The 26,619-nt window shown below is 34.1% G+C and overlaps 2 protein-coding genes across 3 annotated transcripts in view; one reads left to right on the top strand and one right to left on the bottom strand.

Moving 5' to 3' along the window:
- Positions 1–26,619, bottom strand: part of ARSG (arylsulfatase G) — a 194,940-nt gene that overhangs the window by 151,222 nt on the left and 17,099 nt on the right. The window lies entirely within an intron of this gene.
- SLC16A6 (solute carrier family 16 member 6) overlaps positions 1–26,619 on the top strand; it is a 93,423-nt gene that overhangs the window by 57,729 nt on the left and 9,075 nt on the right. For both annotated transcript variants that reach the window (XM_031965693.1, XM_031965692.1), the window contains 3 exons: positions 8,830–9,062; positions 25,444–25,587; positions 25,953–26,081. In XM_031965693.1, the coding sequence (XP_031821553.1) occupies positions 8,837–9,062; positions 25,444–25,587; positions 25,953–26,081 (499 nt within the window). In that variant the 5' untranslated portion in view covers positions 8,830–8,836. The remainder of the gene's footprint in view (positions 1–8,829; positions 9,063–25,443; positions 25,588–25,952; positions 26,082–26,619) is intronic.

Below are 26,619 nucleotides of genomic sequence, written 5' to 3'. Positions count from 1 at the left end.
GAACTTTTCTGGAAGAACTCTTCAATGTAGTTATCTGCACTTAGTCATTAAGGAGAAGTTTTTTGAGGGGAACCACTTTTCAATTTTGATTCAGTAAGTTTTATTTTGCTAATTAACTCCTGAGAGGATAAAGTATCCAGTGGCTTGGCGACCCTAATTTCTCCAATTAGAGTAAAACTGGCCAATTGAGAAAAATTAGAAGGTTAGGTGGAAATTGTCATTGTAAGTCCAGCTCTTTTCTCCCCAGCATTATAGCCAGTCATAATATGAATTGCCCAGAGTCAATCCAATGAGTTAGGTGGCAGTGTGGAGAAGTAGAAAAATGACTAGATTTGAAGTAAAAAGACCTGGGCTTAAGCTCTGAAGTTGTTTTTACCTCTCTGATCTTCAGTTTTCTCACAAGCTAAATAGAATAACACCTTTTGTTATGAGAAAAAGGCCTTATAAAAAGCAAAATAGAAATGTATTCTTTTACTATTAATAGCAGGGCCTAGACTGGAACTGATCTATACACAATGAAAAGCTGAAAAGTGCAGAAAATATATAAAATATGTATCTGTTCAAACTATGAAATGTCTTTACGAAAAGGGTAACACTGTAAGCTCCTTGAGGTAAGAGACTCTTACTTTTTTGTTTGTGTATCCTCAGGACTTTATACTGCTTATAATATAAGTAGATGCTCAGTGAATTCTTTTGGATTTATAGTTATTTCTTCACCACTCTAGTTGTCAAGACATTTTCATTGAATACCTAGTGTTTGCAAGTCTCTCTCCTAAATGAGGAATACAAAGAATTTTGAGCTCTTTTCTCTCCCTTCCACTAATTACAATTTTGTTAGAAGGAAAGTTAGATAAGGTAAGGATGGGATTACATTGTTTAAGCCAACCTACTTAAAAGGAATTTGTCTGGTTAAAAACAACAATAACAATTTTTTTCTTGAATTAATCAGTTTCACACCTGAAACAAATAAGAGCTTGAAAACCTTAAATTAAAATAATTTTAAAGAGATTTGGTCATAACCTAAGGAATTTATATAAAAGAGAGGAGCTTTCTCAGAACGGATAGAAACTGGAAAATCTGAAAATGATTAGGAAGAAGTTGAGTCCCTTACAGAGCCGAGTTAAGAATTGGCAACCAGAAAAGGAGAAAGAGGAGGTTAGGTCCAAACAAGTATATCAGAGGATCTTTGAGTCGAGCTAATTAAATCCATGGGAGCTAATAACTAAGTGTTACAGTAGAGGGAGAAAAGAAGAGGTCCCAGGATGATGGTAGAGATAATTAATAGACAGCAGTCTACATGAACATCAAGCAGAGGACATTGAGAAGGAAAGAATCAGACAAGGTAAGAAAGCTAGGAGAGAGAAATAATAAAAACCTGGAGGAGGATTTCTAGAAGAGAGTAATTGAAACTGTAAAAGGTCAAGAAGGGTGAAAGTTAGGTTTGACAAAAGATTGTTAGTGATTTTGGAAAGAGCAATTTCAATTGAATGGTGAGATGAGAAGCAAGAAGCCACTGCAAAAAGTTCAGGTGAAAGTGATGTGGTTTGAGGACCAAAATGATGTGGATGATGTAGACACCAGATGATGGTAGGCACCAAAATTTGAGGTTCAGTGTTGTGAAGAATTCACAATGGCCATTTTCTTTGGCAAAAGGTAAATTTATGTAGAGGAAGGGTTACAGACAAAATGAAGGGATACAATAGACATCAGGAATGGTAAATATGAAATAGAGTTGGGAGAGCATAGAAATGGAAAAGGCAAGTTCCGAAAGGAACTTGTCATTTACCAAGAAAAAGGAAATACCCCATGAGGTTGGGGTTATGCCTTTAGCTTATAGGCTAAATCCTGAAAGAGACATAGCACCCCAAAAGAGTTAGCTAACTATAAGCAGAAGAAGTGGGGTTGAGAAACAGTGGAGTTAGAGATATTATGTGGCATGGGGGAAGGGGAAAGACACTTTAGACCTGAGTGCCCTGGCGGACTGACCTAAAGGAAGGCAGCAGCCATGGAATGGCCCATAAGTAAATTTTACAGGGAAAATTTAAACATGATTGAGATTTCTGACAGGACATGACAAGGTGAGATTGCTGAAGACCATTACAGAAGGTGGGTCTCAGGGATTTGACATAACATAGATTCCAGACTGGACAACCTCCCCAGAGGGTGAGATTAAGGAGCTAAACTGATTCTATCAGTGCCTTCTCGCTACTTTCCTCAGGGATTAATCTTTATTAATTCCTTTGCTAACCACATCTATCATTAAAGACTTCATCAAAAGGAAAGAAAGGGAAAGGAAAGGAAATAAAATTGCCTCTTGTAGGTAGCCTCAATGAGTTTAGCTACAAGAAGTTAGATTGATATATGATTATAGCTAGTGGAGGCAAATGAAAGTTTTATTGTAGAGGGGAGACATGGGCATGTTTGAGGGCAGTATAGAAAACATTGACAATGATTTAAGAATTGAGAAAAATTAAAGGCACAACAGAGAGGGAATCTGCTGGAGAATACAAAGTTAAATGGGATCCCTTGTGCTTGTGTCTTGTCTTAACAAAGGAAAGAGAGCACCTCTTCATGTGAAGGAGACAGTTGCAAGAAAGCATCTTAGTGATAAGCTTTCAGAAATTGTGGAGGAGAACTCTTAGTGAAAACTTCAGTTTTGTTTTTTGTTTTGTTTTCTAGTAAATTATGAAGTAAGATTCTAAAAAGATTGTGAAAAGGTAACCAACTTATAGGTGGTCACCAGACTGTCAGAAAGGTCCACAATGTAAAGCGAAGTTAAGAACTCTTAGATTAAATGATTTTTAAAATCCTTTCCAGTTCTAAATCTATGATCCTATGAATATTGTCTGTGGTTTTTTGTTTTTTCTCAGAATTTTAACTGGCTTGATTTTGGACACTTTAGGCATAAAGATAAAACTTTCCTATGAAGGTACAAAGTTAGACATATGTAAACAATAACTTCATAATGTTATTGTTTGTCCTTCATTCTCAAAGCATAACAACAGGTCGTAATGCCATGAAAAGCAAGTGAATTAGATTTAATTGAAGAAGGACTATGCACTTTAAATGATTAAGTGTAGTTAAAAAATAAGGCAGAAATGGTTTCTTTTACTACGTAAAAAAAATCAGGGAAAGGAAGACTCGGTGTTTCTGGACAAAACAGATTCAATTGCTATTTACATTAGCTTTGAGCCATTCAGGACCCCAACAATGACCAAGTGGGGTTTGGCCTAGGAACTATTTTTAGCCAATCAGTAAGAGTCAAAGTGTTTTGGGTTTAAAGCTTGGTTCTTAAGAAAGAAATCTACCTAAGTTCTAAGTCTTGGGAGTTTTCTTTTTTTTGTTAGAACAACGAAATTTTAGTCTAGATGTCCCAGGTAATCAACTGTAAGAACATGAATGCTTTGAAATGGATCTGCAGTGTGATTTTCACTCATGAAGAGATGGATTCAAATGCCCCAAACAGTTCTGTTCCAATCTGTTTTTGTCTAAAGTTGCTGAATGTCGTGTTTGTTTGGGATTCTCTTCAGAAATGTTTCTTTCTGAGCAGAGATTAAATGATATAGAGATTAAGTGAAAAATGTTCATTATTTTTTAATTAAAATAATTTTTAAAAGAAATATAGCCCATAAATCTCAAGGTGTTTTGTGAGGTTTCAGTGATCAACATTTACATTCCTTTGGGTAGAGAACCCAGATGTAGGAGTATATCTTGTAGGGACAGAAAGAAGGAAGAAGGAATGGAAAGAAAAGGAGGGATGTGTCAGTTCTACTTGGATCCCCTATAGGGCAGCTCCTACAACTACTTAGAGGTTGTTTGAACATTTTTCTGGAAGAGGACCATTCAGAAAGGTAATTCGATTACATGCAAATGAATTAGATTTAAGTGAGATAGGGCTGTACAAAGTATTTAGCCTCACTTTCTCCTCTAGAGCAATGTAGTTCCAGTGGCTAGATATAGATCAGGGTACCTGGAGATGGCCCTGCCCCCAACTTCTACCCTCACACTAGAGGACTTCAGCATACATAGTAATACTCCCTTAAACACTCTTACTTCTCAGTTCCTCAAATTACTCATTTCCCAAGGCCTACTCCTCCACCCTCCCTCCTCTACACAGAGTGATGGCCACCTCTTACAAATGCACTATTTCCATATTCATTAACTCTGAATTTCCCTTACCCAATCATAATCTGTTGTCAGTTATAACTTCTTTTTATTATTATTATTATAGATTTTTATTTACAAGATCTATGCATGGATAATTTTTCAGCATTGACAATTGCAAAACCTTTTGTTCCAATTTTTCCCCTCCTTCCCCCCACCTCTTCCCCCAGATGGCAGGTTGACTAATACATGTTAAATATATTAAAGTATAAATTAAATACAATATATGTATACATGTCCAAACAGTTATTTTGCTGTACAAAAAGAGTTGGACTTTGAATAGTATACAATTAGCCTGTGAAGGAAATCAAAAGTGCAGGCAGACAAAAATAGAGGGATTGGGAATTCTATGTAGTGGTTCTTAAGTCATCTCCCAGAGTTTTTTCCCTGGTTGTAGCTGTTCAATTCATTACTGCTCTATTGAAACTGATTTGGTTCATTTCATTGCTGGAGATGGCCACATACATCAGAATTGATCATCATATAGTATTGTTGTTGAAGTATATAATGATCTCCTGTTCCTGCTCATCTCACTCAGCATCAGTTCACGTAAGTCTCTCCAGGCCTTTCTGAAATCCTCCTGCTGGTCATTTCTTACAGAACAATAATATTCCATAATATTCATATACCACAATTTATTCAGCCATTCTCCAATTGATGGACATCCACTCAGTTTCCAGTTTCTGGCCACTACAGAGAAGGCTGCCACAAACATTCTTACACATACAGGTCTCTTTCCCTTCTTTAAAATCTCTTTGGCATATAAGCCCAGTAGTCAGTTATAACTTCTTAAGGTGAAGGATAGTTGAAGGAAGTTGTAAAGTTCTCTGGAGGGCTACTGAAGGTTTGTTTCAAGGCTTTTTTCATTTTAAGAACCCTTGTTCTATCTTTGTTCAATCCCAATTCTATTTTAGTAATGTGTCCAAATGCTTAAAAAAAAATCTCTACTGTAGAGAGTACAAGCTTCCTATAAGCAATCTTATGCTTTTATTTTATTCAGTCAAATTTTTTAATGACACTATAAAAAATGAATTTCAACTTTTTTTTAAAGAAGCTTTGAAACTTTACTTGCAATTGTTGGAATGAGAGAGCCATTAGGTAAGATAATATTTGTCCCTTTTCAAACATGTATGGTAAATTAATCTAAAATCTGAGAATCTTAGAATCATAAAGTGGCCTGTCTTTCTTTGAGTAGGAATGCCCGTCCTAGGGACCAACTGGAACTGGTCAGTTGGGCAACACAGTTTCTTTTTTTCTTTTCTTTTTTCCCTTCCCTCCCCTTGGCCCACACAGGGTATCATATCCTTAACAATAGGGGCTCTACCCAACGGAATACAAATTTTGATCACTGAAACCTTGAAAGAAATCTTGGGGTTTGGGGCTAATTTCTTTCTTAAGGAACCTGCTTTAAACTCAAATCACTCTGGCTCTCATTTGCCAAAATTAGATCCTACACTCTAATACATTGTTGGTGAAATTATGAACTGATAAAACCATTCTAGGGAGCAATAATGAACTATGCCCAAAGGGCTATCAAACTGTGCAAACCTTTGATCCAGCAGTGTCTCTAGTGGACCTGTATCCCAAAGAAATTATTAAAAAGGGGAAAGGACCCACATGTGCAAAAATGTTTATAGCAGCCCTTTTTGTAGTGACAAGGAACTGGAAGCTTAGTGGATCCCCATTAGCTGGAGAATGTCTGAATAAGTCATATATAGTATATAAATGTTATGGAATATTATTTTATAAAAAAATATCAGCAGGATAATTTCAGAGAGGCCTGGAGAGACTTACATGAACTGTTGCTAAGTGAAGTGAGTAGAACCAGGAAAACATTGAACATAGCAACAACAAGATTATATGATGATCAATTCTGATGGACATGGCTCTTTTCAACTGCAAGGTATTCAGGCCAATTCCAATAGACTTGTGGCAGAGAGAGCCATCTACACCCAGAGAGAAGACTATGGGGACTAAGTGTAGATCATAACATAATATTTTTACTTTTTTATTGTCTGCTTGCATTTTGTTTTCTTCTTTTTTCTTTTTGATTTGATTTTTCTTGTGCAACATAATTGTGGAAATATGTATAGAAGAATTGTTTAACATATATTGGATTACTTGCTGTCTAGAGAAGGGGTGGGAGGAAGGGAAAAAATTTGGAACATAAGAATTTGCAAGAATAAATGTTGAAAATTATCTATATATATGTTTTAAAATAAAAAGCTTTAATAAGTAAGTAAATTTAAAAATATTTTTAAAAATCGGTCCCAGTGTATGTGCCAAAATGTTTGTGGCAGCCCTTTTCATAGTAGCTAGAAACTGGAAATTGAATGGATGCCCATCAGATAAATTATGGCATATGAATGTTATGGAATATTATTGTTCTGTGAGAAATGACCAGCAGGATGAATATAGAGAGGCTTGGAAAGACTTACATGAACTGACGCTGAGTGAAATGAGCAGAATCAGGAGATCATTATATACTTCAGCAACAATACTATGAGGATCAATTCTGATGGAATTATTTTCAGCAATGAGAAGATCCAATTCAGTTACAATTGATCAGTCATGAACAGAACCAGCTACACCCAGAGAAAGAACACTGGGAAATGAATGTGGACTGCTTGCATTTTTGTTTTTCTTCCCAGGTTATTTTTACCTTTCTAAATCTGATTTTTCTTGTGCAACAAGCGAACTGTATAAATATGTACACATAAATTGTATTTAAGATATACTTTAACATGTTTAACATGTATGAGACTGCTTGTCATCTAGGGGAGGGGGTGGAGGGAAGGAAGGGAAAAGCTGGAACAGAAGTGATTGCAAGGGTCAATGTTGAAAAATTACCCATGCATGTTCTGTCAATAAAAAGCTATTTAAAAAGGGAGGGAGGAGGGTTTCTGGCCGAAACAGAAACAATGAGAGTCTTTTCCTTTCCTTCCAGATTCATGTTTTGTTTTGTTTTAATTAGGTAAAAAAGGACATTGTCTGCCTTATTTCTTGCCTAACCTTAGTCACTATTTGGATGGTTGCCTCAGTCAAACTGAAATCTGGGAAAGACTTGTTTAAAGAGAGAAAGGTCTCCCACTGCATCCAGGGCCATCTCCAGGTGTACAGATCTATATCTGTCCACTCCAGAGGAGAAAGTGAGCCTAGTGACTTGGCACAACCCTCCTTCCTTCAAATCCTATTTACTTGTATGTCTTGTTATCAACTTCCTGAAATACGCTCTCACTTCTCCACTCTCTATCTCTGGTCTCCTCTAAGTCCCATTGGTCACTTTACTGTTCTTCAAACTCGACAGTCATCTCTTTCTTGAAGCATTTTCTCTGGCTGTCCTGATCTATATCTTGCCACTAGACCCAGATGGTTCTGGAAGAGAAAGTGAGGCAGGTGATTTTTGTACAGCCCAACTTACTTGCTGTCATGGTCCTCTTTGAGAACAAAGGACAAACAACAATAGTATTACTTAGACAAAGCCTGATACAGCAGATGCTTAAATAAATTATGTTGATAGATTAATCCCTTCTTCAGCAGGACTTTGCCTGGTTCTTTCTCCAGTGCCTTCCCTCTAAGACAACATTCCATCTTCTCTGCATATATCTTTTATTATATAGTTATTTACATGTTATTTTCCTCATTAAAAGCACTTACAACAGTGCCTACATAGTAAGTACTATGTAAATGTTAGTCATTGTTATCATCTGGAACTTATTAAGTGATTAATAAATACTTGTTAGATGACTGACTGATGTCTTATCCTGAAGAATTACAAGTAATTTTTATTATCAAGTGAATTGACAATAGAATTTAAGTACCTTGAAGAAAGGGACCACTTGCTTCATTTTATTTACTTGTTTGTTTGCTTTCTTTCTTATCTTTTATTTTGATCTCAATATCTCTAGCATCTATCTTAGTGCCCAGCATAGAGTTAGCCCTTAATAAATGCCTACTGAAATTAACTGCATTGAAAGCAAGCTGTAGGGACCAAGATTTAATTATGCAAGGATACAAATCTTCAAAGCCAAAGTTATATTTACTTTGGCTGACTTTTTTGTAGCTGTAAAATCCTATACCATTTTTAGAAATCTAAAATGGCAAAATCATTGCAAGTGATAATGTGTACTTACTGATATCCCTTCAATTCCAAAACCAAAAACTCAACATAGTATCAACAGAGAACTAAGCTGAACTACTCATTCTAGGTCAGTTGAAATGGCACAGGTAGAAGCTGGAACTGTAATCAGTAAGACCTTAAATTAAATTCCATCTTATAAAACTGTAACTTTGGGCAAGTTTTTTCATCTATAAAATGGGCATAATAATAGGACCTTTATTCCCAGATAGTTGTAAAAATCAAACAAGATAATATATAAAGTGCTTTGCTTCAAGTACTGTAAGTGCCAGCAATTTGAACTAGTTATAGTTATATAGTAGCTAATATTTTTCTAGCACATTTCAAAGACCAGTTATCAGACTATAGCTATCTATATGACATATAATTTTGACTGTTTTAGTTGCATATATATTAACTTTATAGCAAATAAAAAAAATTCAGGTGATTATATTTGTTCTTATAGTTTGGTAAGGGATATCAGAATGCTTAAGCCTGCTTCATGTCCATCTAAGTTAAGAAATGTTATATTTCTTTTTTAATTTCAGATCAAGAATGACTCAGAGGAGAAAGTGTTTCAGTGCAAATGTTTATTCTGAAGTGCCTGATGGAGGATGGGGCTGGGTAGTGGCTTTTTCATTTTTCTTGGTAGAAGCACTTACATATGGTGTCATCAAATCATTTGGTGTCTTCTTTAATGACATAATGAACAGTTTTAAGGAAACCAACAGCAGAATCTCATGGATAATATCAATATGCGTGTTTGTGCTAACATTTACAGGTAAGTATATCTTTCAAGTTATGTGTTAAATTTATGGTTTTTATTAACATATTTAGAAATTTTATTGAATTGGAGCTTATTTCATTAGGTTAGGGTTATCACACTTTTTTTTTTCCAGCTGAAGAAATCAGAGGTAGACCTAATTCAGCAATCCAATCCAGTAGACATTTATTGAGCACCTACTACATACAAAAGTCTGAGAGAAGTAAAACTTTTTAAAAACAATTGTTCCCCTTCATTTAGTTTTGTTATTATAATCATATCAATTTCCACCTTCCTTAAGATTCCAGGAAAAAAATAGTAAAGAATATACTTAGTCAAGGAGTGAAGAACTAGGAGTACACTGATTATTGCATATACTACTGAAAGCAGCAACCTTGTTAATTGCTTTTATTTAACTTTTCTTTAAGAAAAAAGAGGGTTCTATGATATAGCTCTAATATTGGAAAATATGTGTGGTATAAAAAAGCAGAGTCATTATTTACCATTATTATATTTACCATGAAATGAGAAAGATCTTTAAAGTGCTAGTACAGAAGAATGAAGAGCAAGTAGGTAGTGCAGTGGATAAATGAATAAGGAAGACTCATCTTCCTGAATTCAAATCTGACCTCAGATGTTTTTTGGTTGTGTGACCCTGGAGAAGTCACTTAATCCTGTTTGCCTCAATTTCCTTATCTGTAAAATGAATGAGAGAAAGAAATGGCCAACTATCCCACTATCTTTGCTGAGTAAATCCCAGTAGTGTCAGGAAGAGTGGGACAACTGAACAAACAACAGAATGACCATGGCCTCAGGAATCAGAGATTTGGGGTTCAAATTTTGCCACTCACTGATGCTTTTACCCCAAGTAACCTTCAACAAGTCATCTAACCTCCATTGCCCTCAATTTCTGTATTAGGTGCTGTATTAGGTGACTTATGATAGTCCTTTCTAGATTTCTAACCCAACTAAATAAGCTCCTTGAAGTTAGGTATTATTTCGTTTTGTGTTTGCATCCCCAGAGTCCAGCACAATGCTTCATACATAGAAGGCACCAATAAATTCTTCTTGAATAATTGAAAACAAACAACAACCAAAAAAAAATTAAAACAATTGTTCCTGCCCTTAAGATGCTTTCAATCTAATTTTGAGATGACAGTAAAATATATACAAATAACAGCTGTAATACTGAATGAAACATAAGTGCATTAGATTTAAAGTTCTATATAATGTTGTTTGGAATGATGGAATGTTTATTTCCATGAGCAAGAAGGAAGGAATTAGGGAAAATTTGAACAGGGTCTTAAAAGATGGAGAGGATTTTAGTAAGTAGATATTGAACAAAAAGGTATTCCAAACACAGGGAATAAAACAAAGAAAAGCTATGGAACCAAAAATAAAGTCATAGAATCTAGATTGTCAAAGTGGCCCCTTTTATCAATTCAACAGTTTTTTGAGTGTCTGTCTAGTTATGCTAATCTCAAACTAGTAGCATTCAGCTATTTTGGTTCTTGGCAAGCTAGAATCATAAACTCTTTGAATCCTAAGGGATCAAAAAGGTCATCTAGTCCAATTCCCATGCAGAGAATGAATAGCAGCTACAGCATTCCTAACATGCAGACACTAAATCTTTACTAGAAAACTAGTGATGGCAATGCTTTCATAATTCCCAGGGTGGTCCATTTGAATTTTAGATAGGCACTACTTTAGCAGGTTTCCTCCCTCTTCCTTCCCTTATATTGTGTGAAAATCTGTTTTCTTTTAACTTTTGCTCATTGATCTTTCTTTTGCCTATTTCTCCCTCTTGCACATGATAGTCTCTCAAATATTTACAAAATACTAATCATGAACTCTCAGCCTTTTTAGGCCTTTCTTCTCCAGTATAAATTTTGTCTAGTTTTTATCCAGTCCTCAAATGACATAGCTTTCAAGTTTGCTCATAATCATGGTCATTTTCCTCTGGGCACACACATACCAGCTTATTACTGATGGATTACCAATATTTCTTCTAAAATATATTACTCAGAACTGGACATGGTATTCTAGTCATGGTTTAACATCCCCTCAACTGTATCACAAAAATAATTTTCCTAGGAGAAGATAGAAAGATGCCCAAAATGAATAGATGGATAAGCATATAAGGTGCAATGAAATAGGATTCCTGGCTTTGGAACTGTGGTGACAGTCATTTGCACTACAGATTGTGCAGTGTACCTAGATCCTATATCATAAAATAACATAACATAAAATAACACAACTGTGCTATTCTTCATATAAGACAAATCACTTCTAAACCCTGTGTCTATGCTTGGAATATGCTTTCTGCCCTCCTCTATCTCATGGAGTCTTTGGTTTTCTTCAAGAATCAGTTCAGTTTGGTTTGGCAATTGTCAATGCTGTAAAGTTACCCATACATATAACCTGTAAATAAAAGGCTATTAAAAAAAAATCAGTTCAGTTTCACAACTACTATAGGAGCACTATGCTGATTCCTCATCATCCAGAAATTATTTTAATTTTTGTATGTATTTTGCATTTTCTTTTTTATATGAATACTTTTTTCTCTGATAGAATTTAAACTCCCTCAGGATAGAGACTACTTTTTTTTTATCTTTGTATGTACAGTGTCTTGCACACAGTAAGCTTCAAAAGTTTCTTTGAATGAATAGTAGATTCCAAGCTTTTAATGGCTCTATGGTCTCACCAGTATATTTTCCTTCCCATTTACCCACCCCCACTCTCAAACATATTGAAATTTCTTTATAACAGTGTATATCAATATCTCTTCTTATGCCTTTTCATCTGGATCATGTTGTTTCTCTTCTTTTCTATCATATTATTTCCCTTCTGAATATACCTCCACTCACTATTGGGCATAGTAGGTTTTTTTTTTTTTTAAATTTCTGTTTATTTATTCCATTTGCTTTTTATATCATATTATTTTTAAATACACTGCTCCCCTACCCACCAAACCTTCAACAAAAATTTTAATTTTTAAAAATAAAATCAATATATCTGCCAAAATAACAGTAGTATATTCAACATTCCACAACCTAGACCTGCACCTCTTCAATGAAAGGAAGCACAGATGTTTTCTTTGCAGGGCCAACCTTTATCATTATAATTATACACTGCTCAGTTTGTTTGGTCATTCTTTTCATTTACATTTTTTAATAATTATGTGTATTATTTTCTTAGTTCTGTCCGGTTCACTTTTCATTTTCTTTCTTTCTTTCTTTCTTCCTTCCTTTCTTTCTTTCTTTCTTTCTTTCTTTCTTTCTTAGGCAATTGGGATTAAGTGACTTGCCCAGGGTCACACAGCTAGGACGTATTAAGTGTCTGAGGCCAAATTTGAACTCAAGTCCTCCTGACTTCAGGATTGGTGCTCTATCCATTGTGCCACCTAGCTGCACCCTCTTCACTTTGCAATTCATAGACATCTTTCTTTTTCTCAGGTCCTCACGTTTGCCATCTCTTATGATGATGTAATATTCCATCATATTTATATATCAACATTTATTTAGCTATTCCTCAGTTGATAAACATCTACTTCCTATTTCTTTGCTAACATAAGGAGTGCTATGATTCACATGGATAAATATTCAAAAGACAAAGAATTCTGACATGAAAAATTACACGCTATTAATAAAGATATGAAAAACAGCAATAAATCTCTAAGAGAAATGAAAATCAAAATAGCTCTAAGATTTCACCTTATACCGAACAAAGGTAATGATGACAATATATGGAAATAGTTTGTGTTGGAAGGGTTGTGAAAGAGGTATACTGTCATACTTCACTAGTGGTGCAGCTAAGAATTTTTTCAACTATTCTAGGAAGCAATTTGGAATTTGCTTAAAAATTATTTAAGTAAAATAACTATAATCTGACTCAGAACTCTCACTTAGGATTATAGTTTTAGAGTTAGAAGAGCTTTCAGAGGCTCTCTGAGAAATGAGAAACTGAAACACAGGTAAGTTAAGTGACTTACCTGGAGTCTCACAGGTAGTGTATGAGAAAGGATTCTAATTCAGATCTTCCTGAAACCAATGATAGCATTCTATCTACTATGCAAGCATTCTATCTACTATGCAACTATACTTCAAAGACAAAAAAAAGGTCTCATATACACCAAAATATTCATAGCAATTTTTGGGGGGGGCATTGGTATAAACTGGAAAAAAGGGAATGCCCATCAACTGGGAATGCCTGAACAAATTGTGTACATAAATGTAATGAATTATCACTGTGCTCTGAGAAAAGATGAGTATGAATAATTCAGAGAAACATAGGAAGATACTTATATACTGAATTAATACAGAACTAGGAAAATAATATACATATTAACTAAAACATAAATTAAAAGAATAAAACAAAATTGAATGCTGTGCAATTATAATGGCCAATGTTGTTTCTATAGAAAAGTTGAGAAGCAATCTCCTTTCACTAAAGAGATGGGAGACTATGAGAATAGAAAATCACATAAACTGAAATATATTGCTAGGTTTTAATGAAAATGCTTTTTTTGCTGAAGTGTTTTGAGATTTGCCTTTTTAAATATTTTGGAAAAAATATTAAATCACTGTCATCTGTAAATAGGGATAATTATGGCTATTCTTTTCCAATGATTATGTTTTTAATTTTTTTTTTTATTTCTATTCTCACATTTTAAAAACTGTGTCAGATAGTAGTAGAGAAAATTGAAGCACTCTTGCTTTACTTCTCTATTGACTAGAAAAAGAGTAGTGAAACATTTTGGAATTTGGGTTCACAGTTTTAAGAATTATGTTTCCCTAATGTCAAACTGTGTTTTGATTCCTATCATCTAGTATGAAAATACTGAATTTTGGATACACTGAGATTTTCTTTTCAGTGTTTGGGTTTTTCAGTAAATAACTGTGTAGAATGTTCATTAATTTTTGTTTCCTATTGTGAATTTATCTTATTTTTTTATTTTGAGAATTTTTGTTTTCCTCTATTTTTAACTAATATTTGAGCTAACAGTATCAGTTTTGGTTTTGTTTTTGTTTTTGTTTTTTAATAGCTTTTTATTTACAAGTTATATGCATGGACAATTTTACAGCATTGACAATTGCCAAACCTTTTGTTCCAATTTTTCCCCTCCTTCCCCCCACCCCCTCCCCTAAATGATAGGATGACAAATACATATTAAATATGTTAAAGTATAAATTACATACAAAATAAGTAACATATTTTTGTGAGTTTTTTCAAAAAATTTTTGATATTTTTACTATCTTCTATTTTATCCATTTCTCCTCTAATTCTCAAGATTTTTTCCTTCTGTGCCTATTTTGGTTTGTTGATTTGTTGATTATTTAATTTCTTTGTTTTTTAAAGGATATAATCTATATTTTCAAAGATATAATTTTTTTCCTCTGAGGACTGCTTTATCTACATTCTTAATATTGGCATGTTGTAGTATATTATTCTTTCATATAATTATTAATCATTACTGTGATTTGTTCTTTAACTGATCTATTCAGGATGGCTATATTAGCTATTTAGGAATTTATTTTTCCTTATATTTTCTATTAATAGTGATTTTATTAAGTAGTTATTAAATAATATTTATTATAATATGCTTTTATTATTATTCTGAACATTGTTCAGAAAAGTATGTACTTAATATTTCTGCCTTTTAAAATTTATTCATAGATTTTTGTGCCACAGAATGTGATCTATATTTGCAAAAGGACCATATAACATAGAAAAGTGCATATTATTAAATATCCCCATTTAGAAGACAACAATTTAATTTTGTTCAGTTCTATATCTTCCTTTCTGTTTATATTTGTACTAAATGTATCCAATTCTGAAAAAAAGTAACTCAAGTCTTGTATAATTATTACATTACTATCTATTATCTTTGGTTAACTTTTTCTTTATGAACTTAGATACTATACCATTTGGTGAATATATGTGTAATACTGATGTTGCTTCATTATCCATGCAACCATTAAACAAGGTTTAATTTCCTCACTTACCTCTCTTGACATTCTGAATTTTAATTTTTGGTGTCTGAGAGCAGAGATGAAATTTATTCTTTTTGTGGAATGCCTGGTGTATGTGGGGAGAAAAAGAGAACATATTGTTCAGCCTCTCATTTTCATTCTGTTTGTATCTATTTTTAGATGTTTCTTGTATTCAGATCATTGAGTTTTGTTTTCTTTGGATATTGCTGTCAGTATTCAGCAGTTCTGGGAACTCTTCCTGTATTATTTCCTGTAGTATGAAATTCAGAATTTTAAGATTTTCATAATTCTTCAAGGAGACCCATGATTCTTAAGTTAAAACTTCTTCAAATCTTAAATTCAGTATCAATCAGTTTGTCATTTATAAATTCATGTGTTTTTTTTCCAAAATTATTATCTTTTACTTCTTTTCTGCTAAATTTTCTTCCATTTCTGAATTTTAAATCTGTCATTTCATTTTTCAGCACCCTCATTTCTTTGGAAAGATATCTTGTGCTCAAAATTCCTTATCCTATTATTTGTCTTCTTTAATTTTGTGTTGAAAACTGATTATGCTCTAATTTCCAAATTAATTATCTTTTAAAAGTCTTATTTATCTTTTGAATCATTCTGGGGTTTCTTGCTATTGTTTCATACAGGCTCTGTGGATAATTCTCATAAAGGCAAAAGAAAAATTACATAAAAGTCCAAGAAAAATCATAACACATTGAATAAGTATTATATATTAAGAAGTAAAATGAACCCAAAATCCCCACTGAAAAAGAGAATTTTATCTGCTTAGGAGGTAGGCTTACTTTTACTCATTTTTTTTCTCTTAAAACCTTTTTGTTTTTCATTTGTTTTTATTTTTAGTAGCTTATTTCTGGTTTCCATTTAGCTTCCACTAAACTATGCACTGATGCCCAAGGTAGCACATTCATCCCCCTTGCTTTACTGATTCAACTGGCTTTCTGTCCAGAGTAAACACTGAGGAGAAAGATAGATCCCAGTTAGATTTTCAGTTGTCTTTGTCTTAGATAAAGAAACTCCTTAGGACACCTCCTTCAGTTGGTTCCACCTTGCCTCTTCTCCTCTTTACTATCATTTGTACTTCTTTTCCTTTGAGTATTCCAGAGTTAGTGTCTTCTGCTTATTATAGGATGGAAGAAAAGGGTTCAGACTGAGTCACTGCCATGAGGATTTTTTTTTTTTAAAGATGTGGAGTTTGAACAGCATGTGTAAAGAAACTCACTATCATGTTGCTAATCATATGACAATCCCAAACAATCTTGCCTTGTCTGCCAAAAATTCTACCATATGGGAACAACACATCATGCAGGAAACTTTGTTCCATTACTGTCTCAAGGAATCTGTATGAAATGCCTCACTGGATTGGATCAATGGATTGTGCTCCATAATGAAGAATGTGTTACTCCAAAACAAGGCAATAGTTTTAAAATCAGAGGCTGTGATGTCAAATCTTAGATCTACTACTTACTAGCTCTGTGATCTTGGGCCAATCACTTAACTCTCCTAAAACCTCAATTTTCTAATCTGTAAAATGAAGATGGATTAAATGATTTCTAAAGTCTCTTCCATCGCTAAATCCTATGAGCCTATGAATCTACTTGTGTATTAAACTCAACAACCTCTTAGGGTTTATGTTCTACATATTTCTTACCCAATGTATAAATTATCTTCTTAATTCTAATATTGATTTATAAAATCTATAACTAACTAGTCATGTGATTAAAAAATTTTTTATCCAACTATTATTAAGATTTAATGAAGATAATATTTCCAAGTTATAAGGGTTAATTTTCTCAGAAAGCCAATTAATATGTATAATGCTTAGGTTTCAGATTTAAAGGGATTGAATTTATTCTCTTCTATCATTAAGGACAATGATGTTATCAACAAAAAACTTCTGTTATTTTTTTTTGTAACACCAGCAGAATATGAACTTCTTTTCCCTCTATCATATTGCCTCTAGATAATGATACTTTTCATACAAATCATATTAGATATTGGTTTAAATTTTACTTATGAAAGTCAACTTTGATATCTGGTCTGTTTTCCCTGAGATACTTTGCTGCACTTCCCACCATCCTTTGCCCCAATTAATTGTAGTCTTAACAAGCTGTTAATGTCAACTTAAATGAAACATAATTGGGAAGCTATGGGCTGAGGAGGAAGAGAAGAAAAAATAAAACACAATATAGTATAAATTAAATCCAAATGAATTTTTCAGTTTATCTTCTAATTTTTAATATCTTTGCCTATCCCATCTATTGGTAATTTGCCCAGGGTCTCACAGCCAGTAAATGTTAAGTATCTTAAGCCAGATTTATTTATTTTACTTATTTAATTCTTCTTTCCTTTCTTTTTCTTATTGTTTTAGTTTTCCTTATAAATCATGTTAGGAGAGAAAAATCAGAACAAAAGGGCAAAACTATAAGAGGGGAAAAAACAGAAGAAAAAAGATGGGAGGGGGGAGGAGTGAACCTATCATGTGTTGATTTACATCCAGTCTCCATTGAGTCTGATCCTCCTGATACAAGAATCAGTGCACCACTTACTTTTGAAACTCTAGAATTTTAAATACTGGAATAAAATCAGACTAGTTCTCATCACAGAAAATCTTAAACATGATGAAGTTTTTCTTATGTTATGTGTCAGTTGACTTAATTTTGACTGGATTTTTCACTCTGTATCTACTATTGATTTAAAAAAAAATCAAGTACCTACTATGTTAAAGACACTTCATTTGGGGATAATGAAACAAGAGTTCCTGCCCTTCAGGATCAAAAATGAGAACATTTTTTCCATAGCTTAAAATGATGGACTGAACTGCATAAGATTCTTCATTGAGACCTCTGTCTTTTCAGCCTAATTGCCCTCCTAATATTTTCTTCTAACAGTTTTGATTCTCTTTTAAATTATTCTGGAAATTCTTGGTGTCATTTTGTGATCTTAGAATTATTTACAGAATTCCCTTTTTGATCAGAGAACTTTGATTCACTCTTCCTTCTGGCTTCTCCTAGTTTGTACTCATTCTTCCTTTCATCTTTCTCTTGGTTTATATATTTATGAGTTACATATTTATTTAGGCTTTCTTTTCTTGGACTTTCATACTTCTAGCTTCTCTCTAGCATTCTTAATCACTTGTCTTTGATTTCCCACGACACTCTTTAACCCCCTTTGTTCCCTTCAATTATCACCCAGAACCCCTGCTGTCTGCTCCAGTTGTGAGATTTGGTTACAGAGAAAGGTTCCTGCCCACAGCAAAACTCTTGGGAAGAGCTGTCTATTGCTGAGTTTCTAATTTTCTTTCCCTTGGATGGAAGCTTATTCCCCTCTATACTATGACTGCTCTCCAAGATTTTCTTACTCTCTTCATCCAAGTATTCTCCTTTTCCTTCAAGGAATTTGAAGGAATCAGTATCTGCTACCTCTTGTGAGGTGGAGAGGGATTAAGATTGTCCCTGGTATGGGGAAGAACTGGGGAGGAACCCTGACAGTCAAGCACAGGCCTGTAAGATTACCTGTGCTCATGTTTTTGGAAATAAAATGGGTTGGGAGCAGCTAGGTGGCAGAGTGGATACTGCACCAGCCCTGAAGTCAGGAAGACCTGAGTTCAAATGTGGCCTCAGACACTTAACACTTCCTGGCTGTGTGACCCTGGGCAAGTCACTTAACCCCAATTGCCTCAGCAAAAAACAAAACAAAAAGAAATAAAATAGGTTGAAAGGGGATCATGGAATAAGTGAGTTAAGTAATTAAGTTCTCCTGTGTTATTTTATGAATTTTTAAACTATCCATTATGGTGTTTCTTATTTTATTCTGTATCTACTACATAATTCCCTAGGAGAAGGGAAATGTTGAAGTTTATTGAAAACAATTGTACTGTTTTGCTGGTTATGTGATCCCCTATTTAAAAAAGAGAGAGTGAGAGAGAAATACATAATAGAGGCAAATATAAAGCTTTGTGCCTAGTTTTAAAAAATGTTACAAGTATAGGATGGGAGAGGCATCGTTAGATAAGAATTTCTATAATAAAAACCACAGGCTTGTAGTGGACTAGCTCAGTGAGTTAGTAGGATAAGTCAAAATAATGCTGTCTTAGGCTACCAGAAGAAAAGTACTATATCCAAAATGAAGTCAGGTATATAAATTCAGATTTGGAAATAGATTTTGGGAAGGATACTGAATAGCTAGAGAGCATTATGAAAATGACAAAAAAAAGTGAAAAGACTAGTGAAGAAGATAGACACCAGGATCCAGTGAAAAAGCTTAGGCATGTTTTTCTTGGAGAAGAAAGAACTTAGGACATGATAACAGATCTTACATTTTTGGAAGGTTGTCATGAGGAGGACTGGATTGGTTTTACTTGGCCCTGGACAGCAGAACTAGACCATTTGGTAGAAGAAAATTAAGATTTGTTGGAACAACTTCCTAACAATTACAAGGATCTAAAAGTGGAATGGTCTGCTTCTTGGTAGCAGGCTCACTGGAGATCTTCATGCAGAATGTGGAAGACTACTTGCCTACCAATGGTAGAATTTATGGCATTAGGCCCTCAGTGGTCAATTAGTCCAATATATACTTGAAAAATAATTTTTCGGGGACAACTACGTGGTGCAGAGAACCAACCTTGAAGTCAAGAGATCCAGACTTCAAATCTGACCTCACACACTTAACAGTTCCTAGCTGTGTGACCCTGGGCATGTCACTTAACCTCAATTGCCTCAGAAAAAAAAAAGAGAGGAGAAGAAGGAGGAGGAGGAAGAGGAGGGAGAGGAGAAGGAAAAAGAAGGAGGAGGAGGAGGAGGAGGAAGAAAAGAAGAAGGAAAAGAAGAAGAAAAGAAGGAAGAAGAAGAAAAAGAAAAGAAGGAAGAAGAAGAAAAGAAGGAAGAAGGAGGAGAAGAAGAAGAAGAAGAAAAGAAAGAAGGAAGAAAAAGAAAAAGGAGAAGAAGAAGAAAGAAGAAGGAAGAAGAAAGAGAAAGAAGAAAGAAGGAATTCTTCCCACTTCCCTGCCCAAAAAAGATCCTCAATAAGTAAGACAGTCCCTTTTCTTAAGTTTCTTTTGTAAAATGTGGTGATTAGGACTAAACTTGATACTTCAGATGGACTTTAACTAGGACAGAGTACAGTGGAGCTTGTACTTCCTTATTTTTAGATAATGTATATCTCTTAATGCAACCTGAAATCACATGGGCTTTTTTGGCTACCAGATCATATCACTGACTGACTGAACTTTGAGTATAGTGAAGCACCAAAACCTTTTTCAGATTAGTGAGTGTTCAACTAGCCATACTTCTCTTATCTTGTGGTTGTGAAGTTTATTTTTTTAATCCACTGTAAGACTTTTCCTTTATTACTACTATATTTCATCTTACTGGGGTTTTCATTTTTATTTAATACAGTGGTGTCCAACTCAAGTGGGAGCTACTAAATTATACATAAGAATCTCTACAAGCCTCATATTGACTTAGAACCACATAGTAACATTATCTTATGTTTTATTATATATTTATTTTGTTAAATATTTCCCAATTATATTTTAGTCTGGTTCACTGTACTTAAGAGCTTTGTGGGCTATATTAGCAACTTGGTTGATGCCTCTGATCGACTATTTTAGCTGTAGCTTTCAGTTTTCTGTCAATTGCAGATTTGTTAAATATGCTGTTTTTATCTCTATTATTGACAAAAAAAAAATGTTAAATAGCACAAGGCCATGCATAGATCCCTGGAATAGTCTACTGAAAACTTCTTTCCATGTAGGCATCAAACTATTATTATTTACTTTCTTGGCATCACCAAACAGTTCTAAATCAACCTAATTATACTATTGTTGGGCCCATATCTTTCCATCTTTTCCATAAGAAAGTATCAAATAATCAGTATTGATTTAAGCACCTATTATGTACCAGGCACTGTGTTAGACACTTTGAATACAAAAACATAAAGAAAATATTCCTTGCCCTCAAGGAGTTTAAAATATATCAGAGGAATATATATATTTTTACATGCTAAATTTAGTCAATTTTTTTTTTTAGCCAGCCAGGAAAAGTAGAAGTGGAGGAATCAAAACAGATCTCATATAGGAGATAGTGCTCTTTGAAGGTGCTAAGGAGGCTGCAGTTAATGGGGTGTGCCTGTGCAAAGGTATCAATATGTGAGATGCAATATTTGCTTAACAAATAACAAACAGGGTATTTTGTCTTAGACCATAATGTCCATGAAAGGAAGAAATATTCAATAATCCTGGACAGGTAGGCAGCAACCATATTTTGAAGGATTTTAAATGCCAAACAGAGGAGAATTTTTATTTGATCTTAGTGGAAGCAAGCCACATAAACTTTCTGAACAAAGGAATGATACAACCCTTAAAACTTTTTTTAGGAATTTCATTTTTGGCAGTTGTATGGAAGATGGATTGAAGAGTGGTGACATTTGAGGCAAGGAGAGCATTTAGGAGCCTAATGCAATATTTCCAATATTTAATTGCAAATGTCCAATAGATAAATCAGTGATTAGAATAAATCTCAGGGGGCAGCTAGATGGCGCAGTGAATAGAGCACTAGCCTTCAAGACAGGAGGTGAGTTCAAATGTGACCTCAGACATTTAACACTTCCTAGTTGTGTGACCCTAGGGTTAAGTAACCCCAATTGCCTCAGGGAGGAAATATATATATAATAGATCTCTAGTAATTCTGAATGAATACCAAAAGAGAAAGAAGAGCTAGATATTCAGATCTGAGAGGCATCTACACAGAGATGATAATTATACCCTTGGGTGCTGATGAAGTCATTGAGTATAGAGAGATTAGAAAAGGAAGTCCAGGGCAAAATCTTGAAATAAATACAGTTTGCAAGTTATGGGTTATCTAGCAAAGGGGAATTAAGAGCAATCAAACTAGAGGATTAAGTCTACAAGTGCCTGCCATGTGCCAGGCACTCTGCTAAGTACCATGGATACAAAGAAATGTAAAAACCAAAACACTATCCCAGCACTCAAGGAGCTCATTGGGGATTATGCAAAATAATTTTAAGCAATGTGCAAACAACTACCTACAAACTAGATATACATTTAAACTGGAGGTAAACTTCTAGATGAGGTTCAGAATTAAGATTAGAGAGGACTGGGAAGGGCTTCTTTCTGGTGGTTGAATTTAAAGTGAGTCAGGAGGAAGCTAGGAAAAGGCAAATGAGTAGGAAGAAAATTCCAGTCACGGGATAATAGCCATTGAAAAGTGCCCAGAATGGGGAGATGGAGTATCTTGTTTAAGAAACAGGAGTTAAATCAGTGGCATTGTATTACAGAACTCTTAGGCAAAGTGAGGTATAAGAAAACTAGAAAGAAGGAAATGGCCACGTCATAATGGGCTTTATATTTGATTCTGGAAATAAAGCCCTGTGGGAGTTTCTTGAGTAAAGGATGTGACATGGTCACTCCTGCATGTTAGGAAAGTAATTTTGGCAGCTGAATGCAGGCAGAATGGATTGGAGTGGAGAGAGACTAATTAGAAGCTGGTTGTTATACTAATACAGGTGAGAAGTGCCACTCTGTACCAGGATGGGGACGTTGTCAGAAAAGGAAAAAAGGCATATAGGAGACATGTTATAAAACTTGGCAGTTGACTGAATATGAAGAGTAGATAGGCAAGGATGTTACCTACCTTGTAAGCCTGGATGATTGGGAGAATAGTAGTACTCTTTGGGTTAAGAATGGGGAGGTTTTGGGAGAGGAAGATAATTTTTGGACATGTTAGGTCTAAGATATCTAACATAAATACCACCTTGTGTTAAATCTTACCTTACATGATTAACTTCAGCTGCTGATAGGATTCCATTTGTATGCTAATCTTGAGGTCATCCAAAGAATGAAATTTTGATGTCTGAGTGACAGATTTGATATAGTCTCACAAGAAAACTTTACTGGAGATAGGTCAAGTTACTGAAGTGTCAACTAGAAAACTAAATTAAAAATGCATTATTGATCAAGGGGGTGATCTGGTTTCCATGTGTATAGAGAAAGTGTAGTGAAGGTATAGATCATGAATGTTGAACTGTCTGAACTGTCATGCCAGAGTTTTTAAGGGAACATCAACATGTATGTCAAGTTCCCCAGTATAATGGAAGGAGAATTACACTGGAGCTAGTAGATAATTGCTTTAAGGATTTGAATAGGGTGATATAGCTGGATACAATAAAAAAATGGAGTTTTTTTAGATTTTGCTGAATGACGGTGGCAATGAGAAAGAGTTCTACAAAGAAATTTGTTAATAATATAATGGAAAGGTTTGAGAGACTATCAAATATTTTGTTAAAATCTAAGCAAATTATGTCTACTTTTTGCTGCCCCCCAATTTACCAATTTTCATTATAGGGTTGCTTTCTTAAAATTAATGTAAGATTTCACATTTTTCCTTAGTAATTTTTTCCCCCTATTTGACTCAGCTCAGTGTGTTTAAAGAACTTTTAAAATACTCTTTGTGATCTTGTGTTAGCTATCAAAAGGAAGTAAGGTTTGGTTGGCATGACCTGTTCTTGATGAAACTATAATTATTCTTTGTTATAACTTCCTTTAGATATTTACTAACTATCCTTTTTAAAACTATGTTGTAGAATTGTTCCAGGAATAAGACAAGCTAGCTCATTGGTTTATAGTTTTCCGAGTTTATTCTCATTCTCTCTCTCTCTCTCTCTCTCTCTCTCTCTCTCTCTCTCTCTCTCTCTCTCTCTCAGAAAATTGGCACATATATCCTTTCATTCTGTGATACCTTTCCCATCTACTAATTCTTTTAAAAAATTACTGTTAATGACTCAGCAGACAAATTTGCCAGTTCTTTTGGTATATGGGGGCAATTAAGTGCTGTCTTAAGTACTTCCTTAATTTTCTTGGGTATTAACTTCTCATTGTCATTTTTGTTCTACCTTTTCCATTCCATAGATTTTTCTTATTGGCTAAAAATACAAACATAAACAATTCTGCCTTCCCTCTGTATTTGATTAGTGTCATTGTCCAATTTACTCCAAACATAATATCTCTTGTTACCATTAGCTTTCCCTGCCAGTTTCAGCTCATTCTGAGATTTCTCATTCATGACACTATTCTAAAGCCTTAGAGGCTTTTATATTCAAACACCTTTACTTGTCTTTGCTTTAATCTTCTGTATAACTCTTAAAAACCTAAAAGGAAATATATGTGAAAGCAATCTGAAAAGTAAAATACTATCACTAACAAAAACCATTAGTTGGTTGAATACCTTCTACAACCATTTAGGTTTCGTTAACTAATTCTCATTTTCTTCCTCATGAGAATTGGATCTCATTTTATATCTTTATAATTTCATTCTTGAGAATTTCCTTTCTTTCCTGAATTTACTCCCTCTGTGGAATCTTTGGGATCTTACCTGTCCTTTTGCGAAACCCTTTGAAATAATTTCCATTGATCTCAAGAAGTTTAAATTTTATGGGGGAGGCATAATCCACATAGATAATTTATGGGTACAGAAAAGGAGATTAGCGTGTTAGGTCATTGCCAAATTTCCTCTCCTTTATCATAAAATTTAAAATATACTAATCAAATCTTGTTCTGCCTCCTACCCAATAATTACTATTTCTGTAGAAAGCATTCTCACTTAAGCATGTACTGGACTACATCAGGAGTCCTTGTATAATTGAACCTTTTTGGTAGTCTGGTAAAGCCAATAGAGCCTTTCTCAGAATAATATTTTTAAATGCATGAAATAAAATGCAAAAGAAATTAATTATACTGAAAAATGGCTATCAAAAATATTTTTTAAGTTCAACTATCCTATGTCAGAATCCTTGAGCTAAGTGGCCTCTGAAATCTTTTCCAACTTTCATTTTCTGAAAAAATTCATAATCTGATGGTAGCAATCAAGGCTAATCATCAGTGAAATACTTTCCCCCAAACTCCATCATATTTCTGAGGATTTTTATTAATTGTAGCACACAGTGATTAATATTTGAAAGCAGAAGTAGAAGGAAGAGGGATGAAGTAGGAAAATAAAAAAAGGAAGAATAAATCAGTAAAATAAAGGCAAGAGAGGGAGAGGGTATTAGAAAGCTAGGAAAGAAAAATTACTAAAATATTGGCAGGGTCCACCACCACTCTATATAATAATCTATTCACATATCAGAACCTAGTGAATTTCAGGGGAAAAGTATTACCCTCCTCGAATGTACATATAAATCCAGAACATTTACTGTACTTGGTTTTCTTTTCATCCATTTGACATAAACAAGTAATAAAATTACGGTCTGAACTTTTTTAATTGAAACATAGAATTCATTTGCCTTTTTATATATTATCTTACATTTAAGATTTAAGACTATTTAAGTTAGCATTCAAACCTATCAGCCATAAATTAAAACTTTATATTCTTTCAATGTAGCTCCTCTGTCCACGATATTGACTAATCGTTTTGGCCATCGTCCAGTGGTGATGGCAGGAGGACTGCTTGTCAGTGTGGGCATGATGGTGGCATCCTTTGCACAAAATGTTGTTCATATGTACTTAACTATTGGAATAATATCTGGTAAGTGTTACTTTGAATTTAAATGTGGGGTGGGAGGAGAAAGGAAAGGTCACTCAAAGTCTTTTAAATTTAAACAACATGAGATTTGTAGGTATGATATATTAAACATTCTATTTGATTTTTTAAAATTTTCCAGAGGATCCTTTTCCTAAGCTGATTAAAATCTACCCCTACTACCAAATTCAATAATATCTTCATGAGAAGCCTCCTTTATGATCTCCTTGTCTAGAATGAATTTTTGGTTAAAAAAGCTGATAAATCTTATTTTCTTCTTGGAAAAAAAGGAAATCTTTAAAAACAGTTTAACATCAGTGTGTTTTATTTGTTTTTTGGTTATCATGGTACTATTTGACATCTGTTCACAGGTTTGGGATTCTGCCTTAGCTTTCTTCCTACTGTCACCATTCTGTCACTATACTTTGAAAAAAGGCGGTCCCTTGTGACTGCAGTTGCTTCCACAGGAGAATGTTTTGCAATGTTTGCTAGTGCACCAGGTAAGTGTGCCAAAATATTTTTATAAATGAAAAGAAAATAACATAAATCCATCTCTGTCTGTTATCTTTTAGGGTAACACAATAAATAGAGCACTGGACACAATAAATAAAGCATTTTTGGAAGACCCAAGTGCAAATTTTACTTCAGATATTTGCTAGTTGTGTGACCCTAGACTAATCACTTAACTATTCAGCTTCAGTTTTCTCAGCTATAAAATGAGGATAATAATAGTTCCTAAATTTCAAGATTGTTTAGAGATTCAAATGAGATAATTTTTTGGGGGGGAGGGGAATAATATTTATAAAGCACTTGCATGGTGAGTCACAGTGCTACCTTCTCCCTTATCCCCAATCCCTTTGTCTCTCCACACTAAAATTCCCTGGCCACTACTCCTTTATGTCTTATGTGGTTACCTCACTTCCTCAACTATAACTGGGAGTAATTATAGTATCTACCTACCAGGGTGGCTATGAGATGTTTGTAAAGAACTTAGCACAGTTCCTCACACATAATAGGTGCTTAGTAAATGCTTGGTTT

Source organism: Sarcophilus harrisii, chromosome 4, assembly GCF_902635505.1.
Source record: "Sarcophilus harrisii chromosome 4, mSarHar1.11, whole genome shotgun sequence".
Classification (NCBI taxonomy): Eukaryota; Metazoa; Chordata; class Mammalia; order Dasyuromorphia; family Dasyuridae; genus Sarcophilus; species Sarcophilus harrisii.
The sequence above is the reverse complement of the archived record's forward strand: the minus strand, read 5'-3'. Positions and strand labels throughout refer to the sequence as shown.